At 43.6% G+C, this 25,200-nt stretch overlaps 1 protein-coding gene across 1 annotated transcript in view; it reads left to right on the forward strand.

Annotated features, from left to right (window-relative positions):
* Window positions 1-15,262, forward strand: part of Bst1 (bone marrow stromal cell antigen 1) — a 16,646-nt gene extending 1,384 nt beyond the window's left edge. Inside the window, exons 2-9 of the mRNA XM_021162480.2 lie at window positions 331-457; window positions 1,665-1,800; window positions 2,322-2,404; window positions 5,409-5,485; window positions 6,365-6,457; window positions 10,323-10,409; window positions 13,305-13,364; window positions 14,844-15,262. Coding sequence (XP_021018139.1) covers window positions 331-457; window positions 1,665-1,800; window positions 2,322-2,404; window positions 5,409-5,485; window positions 6,365-6,457; window positions 10,323-10,409; window positions 13,305-13,364; window positions 14,844-14,949 — 769 coding nt within the window. The 3' untranslated portion in view covers window positions 14,950-15,262. The remainder of the gene's footprint in view (window positions 1-330; window positions 458-1,664; window positions 1,801-2,321; window positions 2,405-5,408; window positions 5,486-6,364; window positions 6,458-10,322; window positions 10,410-13,304; window positions 13,365-14,843) is intronic.
* The last annotated feature ends 9,938 nt before the right edge of the window (window positions 15,263-25,200 follow it).

Consider the following 25,200-nt stretch of genomic DNA (forward strand, 5'->3'; position numbering starts at 1 on the left):
TTGTTGTGTGCACAGAATGTGTGTGTGTGTGTGTGTGTGTGTGTGTGTGTGTGTGTGTGTTGTGCCTGTGCCCACAGAGAGGAAGACAGCCTACTCTATCATTTTCTGTCTCCATTGTCTTCTGAACTTAGTCTGGAAGCTAGAGTTAGGCTAGTGGCCAGCAAGTCCCAGTCATCTTCCTGTTTCCACCTAATACAATGCTGGGGTTAGAGGCACCGGCAGCCACACAGGCAGGGTTGGTGGGTGATGAACTCAGGTCCTCTTGCCTATGGCACAAGCAGCCTTACCCTCCGAACTGCATCTCCAGTTCTGACCGGCACTTTTGTATAGGAACAAAAACTGCACAGCCATCTGGGAGGCCTTCAAGGGGGTGTTGGACAAGGACCCCTGCTCTGTGCTCCCCTCAGACTATGATCTCTTCATTAACCTCTCCAGTCATCCCATTCCTAGGGACAAGGTAAGGACAGACACCTCAGCTATGGACCAAAGTGTCATTTTTACATCTATGCTATCTTTTGTTTCTTCCTACCTCTTTGTTGAGGAAAAGCAGAAACATAGTTCAAAATTATGCTGGTCAATGAATTAAGTAAATAACTTACTGAAATTCTTCTGTTCCTGGTGTTGCATTAAGGGTTAAGGGTCCGATATAAACAGTAAACAGCAGTTCTTGTAGCCCTTCCAGTCTACAAAGAGACTGGACTACTGAGGGCCAGATGAGCGAGTGACCAAGAATGTTGTTATACGTGCAGCGTGAAGACACTATTTATCCTGGAAGGTTCCAGGTATGCTGTGAAGAATTAGGTGTTTTGAAGCACTGTTCGCTCCAGGAAGGGCATTGTGCAATTGCATACCTTCCTAATCAGAGCTACGGAACAAGGCCTACGGCTTCTGTTCCTCCTTTTCCACAGCTAGAAACGGAGGCACACACAGAGAGACGAAATGCCATAACAAAGATTACACATCTAGCATGAGATGGAGCCAGGCTTCAAGCCCTGGTCCTAATCATTCCTTTTTTTTTTTTTAAAAAGATTTATTTATTTATTATATGTAAGTACATGTAGCTGTCTTCAGACACTCCAGAAGAGGGCGCCAGATCTTGATACAGATGGTTGTTAGCCACCATGTGGTTGCTGGGATTTGAACTCTTGACCTTTGGAAGAGCAGTCGGGTGCTCTTAACCACTGAGCCATCTCACCAGCCCCCCATTCCTAATGCAAGGTTCTTAGCAATGATGCACACATTTTGTACTACAGGGGAGATATGTCATCAACTAAGTCAGCGGGTCTCAACCAGTGGGACCCCTTTGGCAAACCTCTAGGTCCAAAAATATTTACATTTCAATTAATAACAGTAGCAAAATGATACTCAGGAAGTAGCAATGAAAATGATTTTACCGTTGGGGGTCACCACAGCCTGAGGAACTGTATTAAAGCGTCACAGCATTAGGGAGGTTGAGAACCACTGATCTGCATGGTGTATTTGCAGTACAGGAAGGACAGAGGTGACATTCTTCAAAGGTGCCACAGCAGCAAGGAAAGAGAAAGCAGCGGGTCTGCAGCAGATCTGCATTCCATGAGGAATGGCTGCTGACTTATCTTGATGACACTGCAATCAAGGTGCTTTCATTTTATTTTGTATTTTAACTCCTGGTTGTTTCTCATCAGTCACTGTTCTGGGAGAATAACCACCTGCTCGTTATGAGCTATGGGGAGAACACCCGCCGCCTCATGGCCCTGTGCGACGTACTGTATGGCAAAGTTGGCGATTTCTTGAGCTGGTGTCGACAGGAAAATGCCTCTGGTAAGACTTTTGCACACACCACAGCACCTCAGCCTGTGGGTTTATCTTTGGTGCTGGGTGTCTTCGTAGATGTTCATCTCATTTAATCCTTCCCAAATCCTCCGAGGTAGGTGGCATCTATAGTAACGGATACAAACAACAGTGAACAGAGTGTACCTAACCTTTGCTGCATGCTCTTACTGGTATTTTAGACACATTAAGGCTAGAGTCCACACATTATCCACTCTGATCAGTCCTGTTTTGAGAGTTGTGGAAACAGAGGTACGGCATGATTAAGGGAGTTGCTTTCGAATGTATAGCCAAGAAGCTGTGTAGCCTCACAGTCTGACCATAGAGCCTGTGATTCCAATCCAGCAGGACTCTGCCTTTGTGTCTTTATTTTCCAGATGTGGGAAACAGAGGCTGAAAAGGGGTAAATGCAGTATATACACTTTTCAGCATCCATGCCAGATGTGGAATTAGCAAATACGTGAAATTAATACATGTCCAATATGGAATGCATCCGTGTACTTTTCTCCTAGAACTTGACTACCAGTCCTGCCCCACATCAGAAGACTGTGAAAACAATGCCGTGGACTCCTATTGGAAAAGTGCATCCATGCAGGTAATCCTGGGATGGGCGAGCAAGTGTGGAGCATGTGTGGAATCTGCGAACTGACCCCCCAGGCCTTTACCTAATTTCTGTGTATCTTCCTTCCTACTGTAATGATTACGCTGACTCTTTTCTCTGCTCCACAAAGCTGTGAGGGTTTATGAAGATGAAATACTTACTGCGGTGGCTGGTGCAGAGAGAAATGTTCAGCAAGTGTTAGCTGTCAGTGGGGCTAGGGGACTGTCAGCATTCTTACTGCACCGTGGCGTGTTTAGTGGTTCAAAGCCGTGTTCATTCTTAGTGCTGTGAAAATGGCTTTGATTTTTACAGGAGAGCCTAGGAAAGTGGAGACTTCACTCTAGGCATCAGAGGTGTCCACAGAGCAGCCTTAATGGGAGAAGAGCTGATGGGCTGCTAATAAGTCGGAGTCACAGAAGTGTTGCTAAGACATGTCTGTCTGTGTCTCTGAGGACATTGCCCTCACAGTTCATGGGAGCTATCAGTGGCTATAAAATGACATTGTTTGTAGCTTACAGTCTCTGCCATGAGCATTGGAATAAAGATTAGAAACAAGAAGGGCTAAGTCCTTAGCTCCGTGCTGATGGTTAAATGTTGATTGTGCTGATCGAGAAGCAGGAAGAAGACCAGGGACTTCTACCCCTCCCCTTTCAGAGGTGATGTGTCCTTGCCTCCCCTTGTCTACTTTGCTCTCTAGGAGTTCAATGGTGCCACTGATAGGGTGAAGGACTTTGGTCAAACCTTCCACCAGGGCCACACAAAGGGATTCCTGTAAGCATAAGACCTCATGCTGAGGACTGTGTACTTCAGTTAGCTCCCATGGGAGCACTGTTTGTTCCCACTTTTGGTGGGGAGGGCTTCATCTGAAATACAGGCTCTGGTTAACTGCCATAGACTCTTATTGGAGACTGGAAAGCTTAACACAAATAAAGAGGGCTCTGATCAACACTGTCCATAAAAGAATTGTAACACAGGCCACTATGAATCTTCCTGCCTTTAAGGTGTGTTCCTCAACTGGCTGCTAGTATGGGAAAATAGTATCAATACCTCCAATTCTTTGTTTGTTTGTTTGTTTGTTTTTTGAGATAGGGTTTCTCTGTATAGTCCTGGCTGTCTTGGAACTCACTTTGTAGACCAGGCTGGCCTCGAACTCAGAAATCCGCCTGTCTCTGCCTCTCAAGTGCTGGGATTAAAGGCGTTCGCCACCATTGCCAGGCTAATACCTTCTATTTTTAAGCCCTTAGAGTACATTGGATAGTTGAAGCTAAAGCAAAGCTAATACCGTATAGTAATGAGAGGGACTGAACCTTATAAGTAGTCAATAAATGTTGTTGTTGTTGTTGTTGTTACTATTTGTGGTGCTGGGGGTCAAAGTTAGTTTCTTTATTGCACATACCTAGCAAGTTCTTACCATAAGCTACATCTCCCAGGCTGAAATGTTAGGAGTTTAAAGGTTTCATCTTTATAGCAATCCTCTGAGGTAACTGTTAAGACTTGGAAAATTAATCACAAAGAGCTCAAAAATATTTCCCTGAGGTCAAGATTGTAGTAAGTTGGTGCACCAGGTTTCAGAAACAGGCTTGTTAGCTTCAGAGACTGGATTTTCAACTAATCCTTTCCACAGCTTATGGGCCACGTATGCCCACATCCTTTTCAATGTTTTCCTGTCATCTTCGCAACCACTGCTCATGGTAGAGAATAGCAAGTTACAGAAAGACAAACGAGAGCCCCCATATTCCTGCCACCAAAATGCTACCCCCTTCACACAGAGGTGGTCAGACTTCAGCATCCGAAGACTTAAAACTCCTACTGTTAGTACTGGTGCGAAGAAGCTGGAGAGAACTGGCACCAAATGATCTCTGCTTTGGAGCACCTGGGAGCAGGTGTCATTTCATTAGTGAATAAACCTGTCTCTGAGGCTCAACGACAAGAAGTCTCCACTACCCTAAGAACAAGACCACCTATTAATCTGTTTATTTAATGATACCAAAGACTGAACCCCAGGCCTTGTGCATGCTAGCATGAGCCATACCCTCAGCCTCACGTTATAACATTGCAGGGAAGCTCATCTTCTGTCTGTCTAATCTTGCACTCTGTCTTGCATGTAAGCGTGTCCTATGACCGTGCGTGTCCCTTGTAGCTTCACACTAGTGGTGCATTAATAGTTCAGAGTTTGATGCTGTGTCGGAACCTAGTGGGAACTGTGCACCGTTTCCTTGCTGTTCCAGCTGGTGAGCATGTTTTGGTCTTGTAAGCCATGGCCCTGTGCATGTGTGTGTGTGTGTGTGTGTGTGTGCAGTGCTTGTGGTAGGACTTTGTACTGTTTCCCAGGAGACACCTGCACCTGTGGATTGTGATGTGCTTCGGCCGGTTACTTACACGAGACTTCTATGGGCCAATGGGCTGTGAGTGGAAGTGTCATGTGTGACCTGTAGCCCATGTCACTGCCCTGTCTCCCTTCCTGGCAGTTAACAACTTTGCAGGTGTGGTGGCTTCCTCATTCTGAGAACGCAATGTGCCAAACCACCAGAGACCTGTGGTGTCTGATCGGTGGGAGCACAAAGTGAATCCTTTTGTGACGACACTGCAGTGTTGAGACTATTTGTCACATCAGTCTAGGCTAGTTTACTCTAGCAGACATGATGGCGTGTGTCCTATATCATGTCCTCAGATTACCTGACATGGAATTAGTGAGTCTATGGATAGGGACCTTAAAGGCGATTTGCTTCTCCGAATGAACCAGTCTGCATCTCTACTAGACACGCAAAATACAAAATTTTCCTGTATTGAAAATTGTCAATTAAAAAAAAAAACCCTCTTTTGGGATAGCATTGGAAATGTAAATGAAGAAAATACCTAATTAAAAAAATACCATAAAAAAAGAAAACCTAAATAGAAATAATAAACACTCAAAAAAAAAAAAAAAACCACCCCTATTTCTACAGCACAAAATGATGTGTCTTCATTTGCTTAAAAAAAAATGTCTTTCTTCTTGCAGTATTCAAGAGACAGTTCAGGGGTGATCAATGTCATGCTGAATGGCTCGGAGCCAAAAGGAGCCTATCCCACGAAAGGGTAAGGACACCAGAGACACCAGACTAAAGACTAGAAAAGCACCTTAGACCCAATTTGATGTTTGCTTCTGTACAGCGAGGTATAGTAAGTAAAACAGTTCAATGATGTGTTGATCAGAGACTGTATAGACAGTTAAACCGTTAAGAGCAGACCAATACCCTGGCAAGTCTCCAAAGGTAATGGTAAGAAGAACTCCTGGAGGGATAGGTCAGTAGGCAGTGCTTTTTGTGTAAACACAAGGGCATTTGTTTGATCCCTAGAACTCTAGTGCAATATCTGGGAGTGGGGGCACATTTGTAATCCAAATGCTGTGGGGGCAGAGACAAGTAGACATCTAGGGCTCACTATTCCAGACAGACTACTCTACTTGGGGGGGGGGTTCCAGGACATCATGAGAGACTAGACAGTGCCCAATTCTGTTATCCAGTGTACATACACTCACACACACACACACACACACACACACACAAATGTGCACCCTCATACACATAAACATGTGCATTCACTCAAAATGTAAAATGAGCACTAGAAAGTCTTTTCAGGGGAGACAGGGTCTCTCTGAATTAGCCCCAACTGTTCTGGAATTCACTATGTAGACCAGACTGGCCATAAACTCAAAGAGATCTACCTGCCTCTATTTTCCGAGTACTGGGTTTAAAGGCATGCACTACTACAACTGGCTTTCCTGGAAACTTTTCAAAACTTTAATGTATAAACAAACTAATGGCCAAAATGGATTAGTTGTTACATTGTGTTAAGACTTGAAGAAGTGTTCTCCTAGGTTGAAGGCAGGACTCAATGTCAGAGAACTTGCCTAGCATGTACAGACTCAAAGCCAAGGAAGAACAGATGAAAATAAATGTCCTCCTTGTCTCCCAGGTTTTTTGCAGATTTTGAAATCCCGTACTTACAAAAGGATAAAGTCACAAGAATTGAGATCTGGGTTATGCATGACATTGGAGGGCCCAATGTGTAAGTTTTGGGGCTTGGGGCGGTAGCTGTGAGGTCTTGCTTTGCTTGGATGTGATATGATCGTGGCCCCTTTGCTCTGAGCTTTAGAGACCTGCCAGCCTCTGATTCTAATGTGACTGGTGAGGAAGGAGAACCGATGAGAAGGCCAGTGTGCTCCTAGCCCGGCACCATGCTGATTTTTATGAGTGGCAAAGGAGTTATGGATAAATGAGTTTCTTACATATTTCTGAGGGTCAGAGCCAACTTCTTTTTCCTGTCACCTGAAGACTTAATACCCTCACCAAAGCTTTCAAGATCATCCCAGGGCTCTATGAGGAAGCCTTTGCTCTCTGTGGAGCAACCACTTCTGCAAGTAGGTACTGGCTGACTGGTGAGGACCAGGACTTCAAAGAACTACAGCTTCTCAAAACGACTTGAGTTTACATATAAGCAAGGGTGGAGCTCATCTTTTTCATGGCTGAACACCACTGCCAAGGAGCCTAAAGACCCCCTAACTACCTCATCAACTTGCTTATAGTTTTCAAACAGTTCTACCCTCTGTTTTAAATTTTGCCAAATTAAAACGTTAAACCCATTTGGTCCAGAAGCTTGGCAGTAGGGCCACAGTTTGTTTCCAGCTAAGCAGCCATGAGGGGCTTCAGAGGAGAGGCCTGTTCTTCAAGATCTTGATGTCGCATGTAGGGGAATATTGCCAAACTCAAGAATGCATATGCCACACAATTTATGTGTCGAGAGAACCTTGAAAAATTCCATTTCAAATATGTAGTATGGCCTAAGTCTCACCTTATGATGGCTTACCATCCCCAGTTGGGTAACAGATTGCAACAACTTCAGAAACTGTGTATTACATAAGTTTTACCAAGATCTGCATTTTTCTTCCTAGAAAACAAACTATGCTTAATGTTGCATGAAAATCATTATACTTTGGGTTTTTTAAAATTACCTTTTATAGCAGTTTCTCTTTTTCAACTGATTATGCTGTCATATCTACTAGATTTTGTCCTTTGACCCTGCATTTGGGAAATGTCATTTTAACATCCCAGGTCCTCATCTCTGTGGTAGGAGGGATTCAAACGTGGTCAGAACACCTGCTTGTAATATTTGATCCACAAGACGCAGTTGCTTGCAGGTTATAAGCTCACTAGCGCCCACTTGAATGTCTCAGATTCTAAGGAAAGCAATGAAGCTTAGCACTAATGAATTGTGTCACCGTAGGGATTACGCTCAGGTAATCAGATTGCAGCTGCCCTTGCCACAAGAAAGCAAGGGTGAAGGGAGAGCTGGGTCAGTCTCTTTTACTGGTAACGATCTTACTAAGCATGTGGATCTTACAGCATCCTGTGACAAGTCTCAAATGTACACCGTGACGTGTATTTAAACAAAACTTCCAGTCTGAGAACCGCCAGCAGTGTGGCAGATGCCCTTTTAGCACAGCTTTAACTGACTCTATAGAGACAATAAGAGAAGCCTTTCCTTGTCACTGTGTTCGGCTAGAAGCTTGTGGCGTTGCCGATTAAAAAGTAAGCCGGGCCCAGAGAAGGGCATCAGCCCACGTTCTGAGAAAAGTTCTAAGTAATGGCCTCTCTCAGTACTTTGTCCTCTTCGTTCGTAGACTGCCTGGAACTCAATTTCTACAGAACCTTTCTCCAGCTGCTTATCAGTTCACTGAGCATGCACTCCCAACCAGCTTAATGATGGAGAGACTGCCAACATTCCCATCCCACAGAGACTCAGCAGGACTCTGTCATGGCCACAACTCACAGTAGTGTGTCTGTCACTGGATGCCTTTAGAAATCCTCTCGACTAGTTGTGGCCATCGGGAAGGTGACCCTTCCTATTGGTGCAAGTGAGGGACATGGGTATGCTCAGGATAAATGATTTTGCTCTCATGGACGTGCCGTTCTTATTATTGGTCCCAAGGCATCAGAGAAGTCATGGTGGCAACTTGCCTATGCCAGAGAAGCTGTGAGCTTTCTCTAGGTTAAAAAAAAAAATCTGTTTTAAGAAAAAAAAATCATATGCTGAGGTTGCTAAGAGAAAAGCTATCTGTGAAATTCTGAGCCCCAGGTTGAATTCAGGAAAGCCCACCTTTAGGAGTTAATGCCAGAGAAACAGAAAATTAATATGTACAAAATGAAATTTCAACAAATTTTGTTATAGTTTAAATGACAATGGACTATCAGAATCAACTTAGGTCCTTGAAACAGGGACTTTGCTCTGTGAGATTTAATCTGTTCATGTAAGGGAGCCAATGCAGAGCTTACAAACAATGGCGTATATGCATATATAATTATAGAGAGACACAAATCTAGACATACATGAGAGACACAAATCTACACAAGCATACAGGCAGAGCTTAAAGACAATGACATATATTATACATACTTATATATGCACACATGTATGCTTACATGCAGAGCTTACAAACATGCCATATATGTATACATACTCATATGTACACAGATGTATATATTATACATGCAGGATTTACAAACAACGATATATGTTTATATGTGTCCACATACATACAGACATGGGCTGAAGCACACAAACACACTGTATAGCATGCAATGCTATACGTGCAAAGCCTCTAAACTTATATACAGCAGCTCCTCCCCTCTTGGGTGTGATTCAAATGCCTAGTGGAAGATTGATATTTTATGTATAGTATTTTTTCCTGTCAGTAAACCTACAATGAACTTTCTTTTATAAATTGGGCACAATAAGAAAAAACAAGAACAACAAGTAATAAAATAGAATAACAATATTATACAATAATTAAAAATTGAATGCGATCTAGCTTTAAAATATCCCACTGTACTGTATTCATGCCTCCATGCCAGGGTGAAATGAAGAGTGACTGTGTGCGCTCACTGTGGGCAGAACTTCTGTGCTGCATGCAGTCTATGACAGCAAACCCAGCACATTTCTTCGGCAGAACTTCCTAGATAGATTTTCTTTTTCAGGCTTAGCAACCTCAGCTAAGCCTATAGAAGACTTCCCAAGTCAAGAATTTTTACCTAGAAGAAGCTCACAGCTTCTCCAGCATGTCCAAATTGCCGGCACAACTGCTCTGGTGTTTTGAGACCCAAAACAAAGGTTACAAGTCCATGCCAATCCATCTGGCATCCAAGACGGTGACTTAGCGACCAATGGACAGGAGGCATACAGTGTGGCTATGCTGGCCCAGTGTGGGGTGTAATGCACCTCCTAGTGAGACAGAGTGGAACAGCAAGAGATTTCCTCCTGCCGATCAAGGAGTGCAATTTAAAACTTCTGAATGGTTTTGTTTCTGGAATTTTCTTCTTAGTATTTTCAGGCCAACATTGACTGGCTAACTGAATCACGAAAGCATAACTGTGGGTACGTGGAGGGTGGGCGGGGCGGGGATTATATCATCTAGAAGGTTTTAGCAGTGATTATCTCTATGGTTGAGACTTACAATGATATTTTTCTCTTCTGTTGATTTGCATTCTCTAACTTGAAACAAATACTGTTATTATTTGAAGCTTTTGGTATAGGTTGAGCAGATTCACCCCCCACCCTGGGGACCATCACAAACGTTTGCTGCGGGGCAGACATGACTACAAATGGTGCAAGCGGTGCCATCCCTGCCCCCACCCGCTCCGCGCTTCTTTCCTGGTGATGGGTCTCCAGCGAATGCTCCTACTCTCGGCTTTCCAGTGATTCCCCTAGAGGGAAGAACATTCAGGATGGCCTAAAGATCTTCAGTTAACTCTGAAACAGCTTCTTCTACCTTTTCCTCCTTCTGTAGTCTGTTTGAGTAAAAAAAAAAAAAACAAAAAACAAAAACAAACAAACAAAAACAAACAAACAAACAAACCCACACTTGTGTATGTTTTAGGGAATCCTGTGGCGAAGGCAGTGTGAAAATCCTGGAAGACAGATTGGAGGCCCTGGGGTTCCAGCACAGCTGTATCAATGACTACCGGTAGGTGGCGCTATGTATACGCACTTTGAAGGAGTAGAGCTATTCAAAGAGTTGGTTTGGGCTGTGGCTGGTGACTTCCGGGTTGCCTAGGGGTGTGTGGGCAGGGAGACCCTTCCTGAGTTCATTTTAATGACAGCTGGAGGATTCTGCTTTTTCCCTTCAGCCTTGGTTGATGTGTGACGAGACTGAGGACCATGGGCTGTGGTCACTATATCTTTAAACCACAGTACAAAAGATACTAAGCTGAGCATTTGTTTGACAGATGGGTCTTAACCATAGATACTAGGAAATAAGTCATATCAATCACTGTCTATTGAGACACTGTGACCTGAGCTTTATATGCTGTGACTTGGGTGTCATCAAGGGCTTTTTCTACACAGATGTTAGCAAAGACTGGCTCTAAGCCTGGGGTGGTTGTAATTTCTTCTGGACCCAGAATTCCTGCCTCTGCTCCTCTGTAACTGCCCCACCCCACCCCGATCCCTTTTCAAGATAAGGTTTCTCTGTATAGTCTTGGCTGTTCTTAAACTCAGAGATCCACTTGTCTCTGTCTCCTGAACACTGGAATTAATGGCATGTGCTCTTACCAGCACTTCAGCTCGTAAGTGTGCAAGCTGAATAGGTTTTCAGTTCAACACTGGAAGGCCTTCTTAGACACTAATGGGTGTGTCTAGGCAGAATGTCCTGGAGTATTCTTGCCCAGCACCATAACGTTGCTGCCTTCTGCCTTCCCAAAGCTGCACTATTCTCCCAATTATTCAAAACCTCAGGACGTGCGGGTGACGTCATCTGTGAGTGACGCCATCCCTGTTCCAGGCCTCCATGACTCTCACCTGTGCCCCTTTAGTTATGATTGCTCATGCTGACACAAATGCAAAGCCAAGTGCCATCTACCATCCATTTTAGAAGCAAATACACTTTTCTGGACATATAGCCTGTATACAGGGAAATGTATACATTTCCCTACACAGTTTGATGATCAGGTTCAGTGTGCAGCAGCTCTTAGATATGAAGTAGAAGAACGTGGCCAGCACCCAGGTGTCTTGAAGAGTACCTGTTTGTCACAGCTGTCTGCTCCTGTGGTATCACTGACTAGATTTGTAGGGTCGTGAGTTAGTTTTGTCTGTCTTTGGGCTGTAAATATTCTCTGTTTGTAGATGAATTACGAAGTTTAATAACTGGCTCAAGGTCAATACTCAAGATCAGAGTTGAATTTTTTGAACCTAACTTTGTGTAGTCTTGAAGCAAACCTCTCCCCAGCACCTCCTACTAATGTTCCCACCTGTGTTAAAGCACCAAGTGTTAGAAATACTTCTACATGGGCAATTCTTACTGCATTACAGCTCAATAATGAGGACAGATTTCACAGTTACCACCACTCTTCTCTGGCCCAAGAACTCTCTAGAAAGGCTCTTTCTTCAATCTCTAGCCAACACTGTAGCAGTCAGGCCAGACCCCAAAGCCCTTGCCCCCATCACAGCTGACTTGGGTCTCAGTTTATGTCCCTCCTCCCTTGTGTGACGTCCACTTCTTCTGGCTGCTGGCTCTGGGACTCCAAGCTTCACTCAGCTCCTGCAGGCTCCTGTTCTGTGTTGTGGCTTTTCTGTTGCTCCTGGGTAGCAAAGAAGCTAAGGTTTGAATATAAATGAAGATCAACCCAAACATAGGTAAGACTTTCCTGACCCTCAGCGTTCAGTGGAATGGCCTTTTGTCTTGAGTTAGCCCAAGTTCACATCAGGGTCTTTGGTGACACTGGCAGAGCCTTATCTCTACATAGACTCTTTCTTCTTGGTTGTTTTTTTCCAATACCACATTGGATCAGACCCCATAAAATTCAAAGTCTGTCTTGGGCAATTGACAATAACAACCGAACTTATTTCATTTTAAATATGTTTGGACAGATTGCATCTGTTGTCCTAGACACTCAGGCGGCCAGGGCGGTAGGATCACTAGAGCCCAGAAGTTCAAGAGTAGCCTAGGCATCCTAGTGAGACACTATCTGCAAAACCCACTAGCAATAAAATGTATGTATGCAGACTAGACTTCACTGCAAGTAGGCGACTCTAAGCGGGGACTACAGCGCCTGCAGTTCATGCCCATGTAACTCTTCCATGTCTCCCAATTCTTTCCAGTCATCTGTTCGTAGAGGTGTTGTCTTAGTCTGCCTTGTATTTCACGCCTTCTATGTCACTGTCACCTGCCCCTGCTTCTGTTGCTGCCTTCCTTCCCTCCTGGTTGCCCTGGAACTTCACATTTTCTGCCTCAATTATACTAGGCAATGAGCATTCTCAATTGGGCTATTGCTCACGTGCTTTTGGTTCAACCTTCTGTCCAAGCACACATCAAGGAGGTTTTCCTAATAAAGTAGGAGGTGCAGGCAGGAAGGGTCTGGATTAGCCTTCCACATTCAAGGTTAGATCTCTCACTCGCCACTGTCAGAACATAAGGAAATCATCACGGTCAGCTTCACCTGCAGCAAATTGTGGTTGAAAATAGGATCGACTTCATTAGATAGTTGAGGGTTGGATGGCATGACCTAAATAAAACACAGACAATATTTGTGGAACATAGTAAGTGCTGGGTAAATGCTACCTGTTGTGAGAAGGGTGCTGAGACAGGGTCACTCTGTATAGCTCTGGCTGTCCTGAAACTTTCTATGAAGACCAGGCTGGCCTCAAACTTACAGAGATTTGCCTGCCTCTGCCTCCCTCTCTAGTGCTGGGACTAAAGGTGTGAGCCACCAGTCCCAGCCTAGCCAGTATTGTTTATAAAGGAGGAAATTGTAGGATCTTCAAAGATGCGTTTTGTGTTCCAAGCGCTTTGCAACCACATCATAGGTGTTTAACTCGAGGGAGTGATTTGGATAATCTGTTAAGTACGTTTTTTCTTTTGTAGACCAGTGAAGTTCTTAATGTGTGTGGACCACAGCACTCACCCCGACTGTGTCATGAACTCGTAAGTAAATGGCCTGAATCAACACAGGTGAACTGTAGTCTGATTGTCCATCCATTTCCTAAATAGCTCACTGCGGAGCAGGTCATTTCTGCACTGTAGCCTCTCAGTCTCTAGTTAAATTGTCGCAAATTCCACAGATATCTGCCTGCTGAGCTAATTCCCCAGACAGCCCAACACCATACTCTACCTAGCACACTTCAGCAGACAATTCTAGAGGTGGGGCCACAGGGCGACCTTGGACCTTTTCCTTCTTAATCTAAATTTATTTGTGAAAGATTAATATACATGCTAGAAACAAAGTTTGCAATTATTAAAAGAGTTAGGAGAACAAACACTGTTTTTTTTATTCTTATATGATCCAGATTTTTTTTAAAGCTCAGAGTAGGTAGAGCATAACTTTTATATTCTTGTGTGTCCTTATAGAGTAAGATATTCCTGTCACAGCACATGTGTGCATTCATATACATGCATGGTCATGTACCCACATAACACAGATAGATCTCTCATATCAATTATAATAAATGATAATATAGATTAGATTCTGGGGGTTGTTTTCTTTTTCTCTTAACAGTATGTCTTGGAGATGTTCCTATATTTTTTTAAGGAATTGATTTTAGGGCTAGAGATATGCTGTCCCAGAGGATATAGGGATGATACCCTACATTCACACAGTGGCTCACAACCATCTTTGACTCTGAAATGTGTCAAACCAACACGTCTAGCATAGACCCAGAAATATAGTGCATAAACTGAATATAGAAATGCAATATAGACATAAACTGAATCAGAACTGCGACTATAGTGAATGTCCAGTAGAGGGCGCCATTGGCTAATAAAGAAGGGGCTTCAGCTTCCTAAGGAAGTTATTGGTAAGAGACATGGCCACTAACTAGTCCAGAGCAATGGGTCTTGATTCTGAACCAAGATAAGATAGTTTTATTATTTTTTTAAATTCACCTTTTAATTGGTTGAGAAGAATTCAGTAATTTCTATTTCAAAAACTCAAAAGGTCAGATCTTATCTAGTTTAAATGGGATTCGGCCGGGCCTCTGCTCAGTGTGTTAAAGTCAGAACAAGATTTTCTTAATCAGCTAAACGCTGATGATACACTGTTCACCAATAAGGAACTTGGCTGACACTCTAGAGCATTTGTAAAATAGAAATGCATACACAAGGAAACATGAATTGACTCTGTGTGTGTGCCGGCATGAACTGTGTCCAAGTGCCAAGAGGTGGTGTCAGGCAAAGGAAGCAAATAGCATTCTGTGTGTTTACATAAAGAGGTGTGTGTGTGTGTGTGTGTGTGTGTCTTCCTTGGAAGGACAACTGACACTATTAACTGTGGTTCGTTGGGAATAGAGTGATTAAGAATTTTTACTTTCACTTTATGAGCGTCTGTTCCATCCACGTTTCTGTGGCGTGCATTTGTGATTTTTTGTCACACACTCATGTTGTCTCTGTTTCTCTTATTCTCTTCAGAGCCTCAGCATCTATGCGGAGGGAGAGCCCATCTCTTCATGCAATAGGAGACGCCAGCCTTCTCATTTCTCTCTTAGTAGCTTTGGCTTCAAGTTCTCAGGTGTGACTAGAAAATCCCCACAGGGTTCTAACAGAAGCCAGCCTTGCAGCAACCCTTGAGCAGTCCACTGTCCTGTGTAAACTAAGGGAGCCCACTGTCTCAAGACAATCCCTTCTAGGAAAACAGTGTAACCAGATGGTAATCCAATTGTATTTACACTCACGATTCAAGAAACAAGGCATTCATCTAGTCCTGCTTAGCAGGCAGAAGTTGCTACTGTGGAGTTAAAGTTATTATTTCTTACTTGATAATGATACAAAGCACTGAGACCTGGAGTATAGTTTAATCTTAAATAATTAAATGTATTTATGGAAGCATCTGTATTTTTGTGTTTTCTGTATTTTCTTGTGCTTCAAAATATATAAAACATGTTTGTTAAGAGCTTCAATTACATGTCCAGGATATAAAGGTATACATATATAGATGTTATGCAAAGATGTATATCTAAAGATGTCTATTTAATGGCTACTTATGATAAGGAAACAACCCAAAATGTCAAGCACACACAAGCACACACAGGTTTGGAACTGCTACATAAGGTTTTGTATACCCAGAGGATGGAATGTTCATTTGTTAAGTAAACGTCATGTGTGTCACCTGACTGGTGAACGGTTAAGTCAACTGTAGTGCATTCTGTAACTGTAGTGCTTTCTGTACTGGGCAATACTGCTCAGCAATCAGAAGGAACTAGTATTGATGTATAGTCATATGAATGGCAATTCAGTGCACTGTGCTATGGGAAAGAAGCCTGACCAAATGGCTGCACACTGCAGATAAAGATACAGAGTTCTGAAAAGGACAAAGCTATGGAGAAAGAGGAATGCGGTAGATTCCAGGATGGGTGGGCGGGGTGCTGGAGGCATGGGGAGGGGAGGGGCTAAGTTAAAGGAGAAGTGAGAAACACCAAGGTGGCATCTCACATAAACTTCTCAAAACTCTCAGAGCTGTACATCAGAAGGAGTAAATCTCACAGGATGCAAATGTAACATCTTTGTCTTAGGAACATTTCATCACATAAGAAAATGTTAACATGTGTTAGAGATGGGATATAAAACTACTCACAATATGATACAAGTGTTACGAAATATAATATGAATGTAAGAAATACTATGGCATTCCTTATGTGTGTTTGTAACACTGTAAATGAATAAAAGAAAATAACCTCAAGGACAGTGCAGTTCTCTCTGAATAGGGACCTCACAGCTATTCTGTTTCTTTTTCAGTATATCAAAGAAAAAAAGGAAACATACTTACCGTATGTGTGCAGAAATGTGGTCGAATAGGGAACATTTCCTGAAGAGAATAAAACAAAATTAAATCTTGTCACAGATACATCTGTTCTCGACCTATAGACAGCAGGCATGAGAGCTTCCTGATAGGCAATTTATGGCTTCCTCAGCCTTCCATGCCTTGTCACAGGCCTTTGATCCCAGCGCTTGGGAGGCAGGTGCAGGAGAATATCTGTTAGTTCAAAGCTAATATGGTCGACATAGTTAGTTTTGATTCGTGATTTCTCTTCACTCTTTACCTAACTCCATCCCTTTGGAATCCACACACAAATTTGCTCCATGAGACTCAATCAGGGTAAAGTTTATACCATGATGCTAGGACCTGACACGTTCAATGCTTTGAACCCAAATAAATTGTTTCTGGATGAAGTAGCCTATGTGAGTTGTGTTGTAATAGTTCAAAGATGGATGGCTCTCCAGTCACTTTCATATTCATCACTATCATCATGGATATAGCTAGCACTGTTGAGTTATATGCAGCCCACCTTCTCCCTTTTATACCCAGCTTTTATGCCCAGCACACACCCAGGCATCCAGTAGGCACATGCAGTCCCCCTTCCATTACTAGGATTCTCTGAGACTTGTGAGTCACAGCCAAGGCAGGGGTGGGGAACACAGTCAGATTCAGGAGGATGAAGAACAGATGTGAGATGTGAGGCACTATAGAGTAACAAAGACTTGACATATGGTAGAGGTCCATTTGATACAGTTACCATAGCTTACTGTAAAAATGCTGTCACTTCTTAGAGGTGCCATGCCCAGCTCCCTGTCACTCAGGTCACTTCATTGCTAGAGCCCACTTGTGCCCTATTTTCCCTTCGTAGGGTATTTGAACTTGCTGTTCTCTCTTCATTGACATTTCTTCCTACTCTGTCATTTATCTGGCAGATTCAAAACCCTGCTTAGACCTTAGACGTCACCTCCTCTCCTAGAACCATTTTTAGTTTAGAAAAACAATAACACTATTCTGACCCACCCCCTAGAGCCTTCCTAGTCTTCTTCCTTTGTTTGTTTGTTTGCTTTCTGTTTTGTTTTGTTTTTTCCTGAGACAGGATTACTCTGGGTAGCCCTGGCTGTCCTCAAACTCACAGAGATGCACAGGTCACCTGCCCCTCATTCCCAAGTACTGGGATTAAAGGCATACACCAATACTGCCTGACCCTATTCCTCACTTTTTTTCTCTTACCTCCTTGGCCTCCATGAAATCCACTATAGGTCCCTTGCCATTGTCTTGCTATTTTTTTGTGGGTGTGGGTGGTCTTTGCCAAACCTGGATTTAATCTGGGTGGTGGCTTCCTGGCTTCCTTGAAGACTTAACCATCTTTGCAGGCCTGGCTTAGCTGAGTTTGAGACATTTGGACATAAGTGATTCAATGTGAACTAAGCTTTGAAAAAAAAAATGCACTTTTTGCAAGTCTTTCGTGGAGGAGACCAGGAATGGGCAGAGACAGTATTAAAAGTATGGTGAGCCACACTTTTCTGTATTTATTCTACATTTCAGTAAAATCTTTGAAGTGTCTGGTATTTCTTGTGTGTGCACGAGAAGGAAGCAGAGAGAGAAGATGCTGCCGAGGACTATTTGGCTCAGAGAAAACAGAAGCAAAGGGCCAAATTTTCTTTGGAGCCAACCAGCTCCTCAGGCTGATCTCACGGAAGTAGGAGCCAAGGGGTGTCTCTCAGACTGTCTTGGAGAACACAGTGTCCGCTCCTTCAGGTTGCCTGGGTTACAGTCACCCACAGCACACTAACCTGTGACTTAATTAGATGCTGGCTGCACTTTGGAATTCTATGGAGAAAAAAAAAAGCTTTTTTTTTTCTAAAGATAATAGTAGTGTTTCTCTTTTTCTGAACATAAAATGAATGATACCTGCTCACTTGAAAAAAATTCCAATATAGAAAAATGGGGGAAAAAGATAATAGATATCATTCTGATAGCCGAGGTTATGTGTGTATCAAAGCTTTCCCTGTGTGTGTGTGTTCATATATGTTTATATTTTTTCTGTAACACTGGCTGTGTGAAGACATCATACAGACTCAGGCTCTTGTATAATATAAAACTCTACCACTGAGGTACATGCCAGCCAAAACTCCATACTTTTAAGCCTAGTGTTCAAGGTTATCTTCCTGTGATCTAAAGCACTGTTCTAGCCCTGTGCCTGGAAGGGGCCTCCACCCCACGCCTTCTCTCAGTTCCCCATTCTCAATACCAACCTGCTGTCCATCTGTCAGTAGGTGAAGGCTTCACCCCAGCCCTTCTCACAGCAAGGAAGTCAGACCAGAGCTCCAGTTAAAACACCCCAAAGCTTATATTCCAAAGATAGACTGGAAAGCAGGGTCTAGGGGTTCAGTAGCACACTGGGTGGGGCATTATGGATTTTTAGGAAATCTTAGGATTCTTTATGGGTTGAGTGGTTCATTTCCAGGGTCAGGTGGCTTTCCCCCATTACCTCTCAAATAATGATATACTGGATATGGCTATTAGGAAAATTCTTCCCATGATGCTTTGGAAAATCCCAAGGGACGGGCTCAAAACCACAATGTAAATGTTTTTATAAGGGAGTCACAGATGTTCTGTTCAGGGTGGGGTGGGTGTGTGTGTGTGACAATTGGGATGTGATCAGGCACCAGCCTCAGAAACAGAACCTGGTTCAGTTTCAAGGCTGCTTCAGCACAACAAGGGAGTTCTGAGTGTCAGGAGACACAGAGCTGCAGTCCCCTTGGTTACCTCCTGTTTAACCCCTTCCTCTCCCTCTTACAACCGTCAGGTTGGCCCTCTCTGCAGGACCCTCGGTTCATTCCAGCCCTAGTGACTTTTATTGTGAAGTCTCTCTTGAGGATGCTGACCTCATCTGTTTGTCCCTGCTCCTGTGGACAGTGGCTGAAGGAAGGAACCACTCTTGGATGTGCATGCATCTCTTAACTCTCATCAAAGGAGCTTTTTTCTTCAGTGGTTGGCAGTTAATACAGAGACTCACAGTCTGTCACAGTGTAGGGAAAAAACTTTGGCATGCTCAGCCCTAAGTAGAACATCTCCATCACACTTCTCCTCCCAAGGCTCGGGGATCTTTGCAGAAGAGGTAGACAGCTACAAGGAAATAGTATTCATCCCTTCACCAAAGGGTAGCTACCCATAAGAACTCACAGTGGGTCGTGAGATTATTCACAGGACCTTTGCAAAAGCTCAAGCCAGACAAAATCCCAGCCTGGAAAAGGGAGGTTATTCAAAGCCCCCACCACTTAACTGTGTAGCTATTGGCATCTAATAGCTGCAGCCGGGGGGGGGGGGGTCAGTTTTCTTAAAGGATGTAGCTCCTGGTAGGTCAACTAAGGTCCAGTGGAAGGCCAGATTGCTAGAAGTACATGAGTAGAACAAACTAGATTTGATTGGAGAAGAAGAAGAAGAAGAAGAAGAAGAAGAAGAAGAAGAAGAAGAAGAAGTAGAAAAGAAGAAGAAGAAGAGGAGGAGGAGGAGAGGAGGAGGAGGAGGAGAGGGTGGAGGTGGGAGGAGGAAGGGTAGGAGGAAGAGGACAAGGAGGAGGAGGAGGAAGAGGAGAACAAGAGAAGGAGGAGGATGAGGGGAAGAAGGAACAAGGCAAAATCAACACTAAATTGGGCAGCTAAGCATAGGAAGGTAGATCTGGGAAGACTTGGGGTAGTAAATATGACCAAAACATATTGTATGAAATTCCCAAAGAGCTAATAAAAATTGTAAAGAAAAGTGTCATAGGGTTCCCTTGCTGTGAAGAGACGCCATAACCAAGGCAACTTCTATTAAAGACAGAATTTAATTGGAGCTGATGGTTTCAGAGGTTCAGTCCATTATCATCATGCAGGAAGCATAGCAGCATTCAGGCAGACATGGTGCTGGAGGAGCCAAGAGTTCTACATCTTGACAGGAAAGCAGCAGAAGGAGGAGACAACTTTCTTCCACAGGCAGCCAGGAGGAGCCTCTGAAATTCCACACTGGGTGAAGCTTAAGCATGAGCCCTTAAAGCCCTCCCCCACAGTAATGCACTTCCTCCAAGGCCACACCTCCTAATAGTGCCACTTCCCATGAGCCAAGCTTGTTCAAACCACCACAAACAGTATAAATAAAATGGAATGATGCACCAGGTTTGGGGAACAACAAGAATAGAAACCATCACAGGGAAGCAGCCCAATAGTATGGCAAAGAACATGGATTCTGGGGCCAAACACTCTAGACCAAATGCCACTTTATCACCTGCTAACTGTGTAGCCCTGGGCAAATTGCTTCCAGTAAGATGCTTGATATTGTTTTAAGTAAGGATTGTAAGAACTCATTGTAGCCTCCCCTCCCCCAGCCTTAGTGGTTCCATGGTTTACACCTGGATGGAGCTTGCTGGCTCAATCGTTCTGCCACACCCACTGCTGGAACCTGCCGCTTTGCTGTTCGGAGCCATACACGTGGTCACCCTGCTATTGGACCCCAAGATTAATTGGCGGAAATCGGGTCCCTCCCCCTTCCTTTATAACTGAGTGCGGGAATAGTAAAAATTGAACCTTGAGCAGAGACCTTTGTCTTGGTTCCTTCCTTATCTCGCGCAGCCCAGCCCTTCTTCTCTTCCAGGTTTCCAAAATGCCTTTCCAGGCTAGAACCCAGGCTGTGATCTGCTGGCTGGACACAACAACTCATGATCAGACAACATGCGTAGTAGACCCAGAAAAATATGAGGCATGTCTTTAGTACCGTGAAAGTGTTGGAGCTTATTATTGGTGGTGTTATTGTTACAGATATAATTACTTTATAGTTGTCTAGTCAACGCCTGTCAAAATAGTGTACAGGTGAGGTGCTACTTGCAGCATGTGTAGGTGAAATATCTTCATACATGGTTCATTTTACTTCTTTCTTTCTTTTTTTTTTTTTAAGATTTATTTATTTATTTATTTATTTATTTATTTATTATATGTAAGTACACTATTGCTGTCCTCAGACACTCCAGAAGAGGGAGTCAGATCTCGTTAAGGATGGTTGTGAGCCACCATGTGGTTGCTGGGATTTGAACTCCTGACCTTCGGAAGAGCAGGCGGGTGCTCTTACCCACTGAGCCATCTCACCAGCCCCATTTTACTTCTTTCTTAACCCTGTGAAACCCTTGTAATTATCATGCATCACAGAGAGCATATTACTCACTTAGTCAAGGACACCTCCCATAGCCTCGGCTTTCCCCTTCCCAAGTCAGAGGGCAGCAAGCCTCAGCAGGAGGGCTCCATTCATGTGTTTCTTTATTAGTGGACAGATCCCAGCACCAGCAAACCTCTGACACATAGAGGATGCATAATGCAGACATGCTGAATGGGTGAATTAATGACATGCATTTCATTCAAGAGGAAATGCTCCTGGAAGACTCCAGAGCACAGGAGAGGAACTGTGGAGATCTGAGACAACTGAGTTCCTGTTTCATTCCTGCTCTGGGCACTAGGTTCCCATCTTGGCCTCCCGACACTTGACTGCTTTCCACTCAAACACAACAGCCTTGATAACAAGAGACTACCAGAACCTAAAGAGGTTCTGAGGAAGCTGTGATGCTCAGGATACTGAGAACATGATATACCTTCAATTCTCAGGGAACCCCTTGCAGGTTCTGATTGGATGGTACTCAATTGTATGCCTTCCCATCACAGTCTGACCTGTGTACTGCAGAGTTGGTCTTCAGCCTATCAGCACCAACTCTGGGATCTTTCAAGAGGTGGTAGATCCTTCAAGGTGGACAGCCTAGTAGAGGGAGTTGAATCTGCCCTCGAAGGGATGTTCTGAGATCTTAACCTCCTCTCTTTGTTTTTCTGGCTACCAAGGGATGAGCAGTCTCTTCTACCATGTACTTTCATCAGTGATCACCACCAGTTCCAAAATGATGGTGCAGCCAACCATGGATGGAAACCCCTGAAGCCTTTTCCCTGATGTAAGCTGACCGTCTACAGCACTTTTGTCCCGGTGACAGTTCACTAAGAAACACAGTCTTTTCTCAACTCCATATTTTATGTAGCTGCCTTAGCAAACAAATAAAACAACGAGTATGTCTTAGTCAGGGTTTCTATTCCTGCACAAACATCATGACCAAGAAGCAAATTGGGGAGGAAAGGGTTTATTCAGCTTACACTNTCCACGTTGCTGTTGATCACCAAAGGAAGTCAGGACTGGAACTCAAACAGGTCAGGAAGAAGGAGCTGATGCAGAGTCCATGGAGGAATGCTACTTACTGGCTTGCTTCCCCTGGCTTGCTCAGCTTGCTTTCTTATAGAACCAAGACTACCAGCTCAGAGATGGTCCCACCCACAAGGGGCCCTTCCCCCTTAATCACTAATTGAGAAAATGCCTTACAGCTGGATCTTGTGGAGGCACTTCCCCAACTGAAGCTCCTTTCTCTGTGATAACTCCAGCTTGTGTCAAGTTGACACACAAAACCAGCCAGTACAGAGTATGTCCACAGTGAAGTGTAAGGTCACATCTGTGCAAAAGTGGTCCTTTCAAGGTCAAGATTAGCAAAGGGTGTGGAATGGATATAAATGGACCAAGCATCACTTTGGTAAGTAGTCACATTTGACTCCAAACAAGCAGAACTCGCCCCTTGCTTGTTCTCCACCAAGGGAGACTATTCAAAATTCTTCAAGGTAGCAATCAGGACCCATGAAAAGGAATCTTCACTGAAGACTTTGCAATTCCTGGGACTCAGTAAACAGGCTTGTTTTGAAAGCCAGACCTCAGCCTTTCCCTTCTCAGGAGACTTTTGGCACCAGGGAAAGGGGCAGACTGAAAGACTTCTGGCGACCAGTGTGGACTGATTGTTGAGACTGGAAAACGGCTTTTCAAGACCTGGCAAGGGCTCTGAAAAGCCACATTAATACCCAGCAAGGCTGGTTGTGGAGTCTGAACTATGCTAATTCCAACATGATCACCGGGACTTGAGTCCCAACTGTTTCTGTTTTTCTTTGTAAAGCCAGTGAAAGGCTATCCCAGTAGTAAGAAATATGTATTGTTAAATTACTTGGCATTTTATAGTTTGTTTTACCCCCAAAGACTCAAAATGCATCACTTTTTTCTTTTTTTTTAAAGATTTATTTATTTATTTATTATATGTAAGTACACTGTAGCTGTCTTCAGACATACCAGAAAAGGGCGTCAGATCTCATTTCGGGTGGTTGTGAGCCACCATGTGGTTGCTGGGATTTGAACTCTGGACCTTCAGAAGAGCAGTCGGGTGCTCTTACCCACTGAACCATCTTACCAGTCCGCATCACTTTTTTCTAATAGGTATTTATTCATGATTATATTATTCTCTCCTTGAGAAGTTTTCATCATGTGACAGCTGCTAAAATTACCCAAATTCTCCTAGAAAATAACTTATTTATTTGGAGAAAACGTATGTTGAAAAGCTGATTCGGGTACAGGTCCCTTCTCAGTGCCAAAGCAGGGCTGTTTGCTTTGAACTTCTTCCAACTTAACCTGCAGGATTCTACACGTTTTAGAAAACGTAGCACATTAGTCCTACCTAGATGGTGTTTTAAACCTTAACAGTTTGAGACCAAGTCCACACTTACAAGCTTTAAGAGCAGTGTAAGCTTGTTTGGGGTTTGAGAAATAAAGATTTACAAAAAATGTAACCACTGGAACACTGTTCTTCACCATGATTGTTACCAATGTCATTCAGAAGCCGGGTGAGCAGGGGACGGGAGGGGAGGAGGGCGACAGACACCCACTAGAGGAGAATTAGCCTAGCAAGTAACATCTGTTTTATGTAAGTGATGAAGATGGCCCAGAGAGCCTTAGGATTCAGAGTGGAAGACTTCATCCAGCTGAGCATCATGGGAGGAAAAAAAAAGTGACAGAGACTGAAGAGGAGGTTATACAGCCAGGTGAAAGAGACCAGTCTGAAAGGAGTGTTTGAGACACTAATGTGCATAAAGGTTTATGTTCTTAAAGGCTGAGTTTGTATGAAGCGTTTTCACATTACCCGATTTACGCGGTCCACATTTACAGACTGTTTTGATTGGGAATTGTGGGAGGGGTATGCAGTGTTATGGTAGTATTATATTCAAGGACATGACTCTGAATTTGGCTTCTCATTCATCCCTTCTCCAATGGAGTTGCCTAATAAGGTTGCTGTGGACTGATAAAATCACAGACTAGAACTCAGGTATCATTAGTGTTGCAGTTTGGATTCAGTGTGCTCAATAAAGGCCCATGCATTAAGATCTTGGTGCTCATGGTGACACTTTTAGAATATTGCAGACATTTTTAAGCAGTGAGGCCTAGTGGGAGACCTTCAGGTTACTGAGGACTGGCGTTGCGTGTAACCATAGGACTTCAATCCTCTCTTTTGCTTCCTGGACATGAATGAGGTAAGCAACTTTGTTCTGTAGTATTCTCCATGGCGCCCTACCTTGCCACAGGCACAAATCAATAAGATCAATCCATCATAAACAACACCTCCCTAACTGAGAGCAAAGAGAAACCTTTTCTTTCCATGAGCTAATTACTCTAGGTATGTTAACAGAGTGGTGGAATGCTAACACAGTTATTTAGTAGCTAGATATTTTTAGCTCTGTACTAGGGCCTGTTCCAGGAGGAGATGCTAGGCCAGGGATGGCATTATACTTATGATATAACACCCTTGCTCCTGTGTAAAAGATCTCTTGGCTCCTTAGAATTTTGTCAGGTGTTCTTCTTAGTAGAATTGGCTACTGGAAAGAAGAGAGCCACGGCACACAACCAGGGGCTAGCTATTAAAATCTTGACAATCCTTTGACAATCCTTTGACAAAACCCTTGACAATCCTTTTGAAAAATTACAATGATAGGTGCTGGGATGTCCCAAGCTGTAAAGTGGCTTACAATGCAATGTTTAGGGGAAACTAGCATTGCAGACTGTATATGTCAATGGCCTGTGTGGTGGTTTGGATAAGAATGGTCCCCATAAAGCCGGGCATGGTGGCGCACGCCTTTAATCCCA

Source organism: Mus caroli, chromosome 5 (assembly GCF_900094665.2).
Source record: "Mus caroli chromosome 5, CAROLI_EIJ_v1.1, whole genome shotgun sequence".
Classification (NCBI taxonomy): Eukaryota; Metazoa; Chordata; class Mammalia; order Rodentia; family Muridae; genus Mus; species Mus caroli.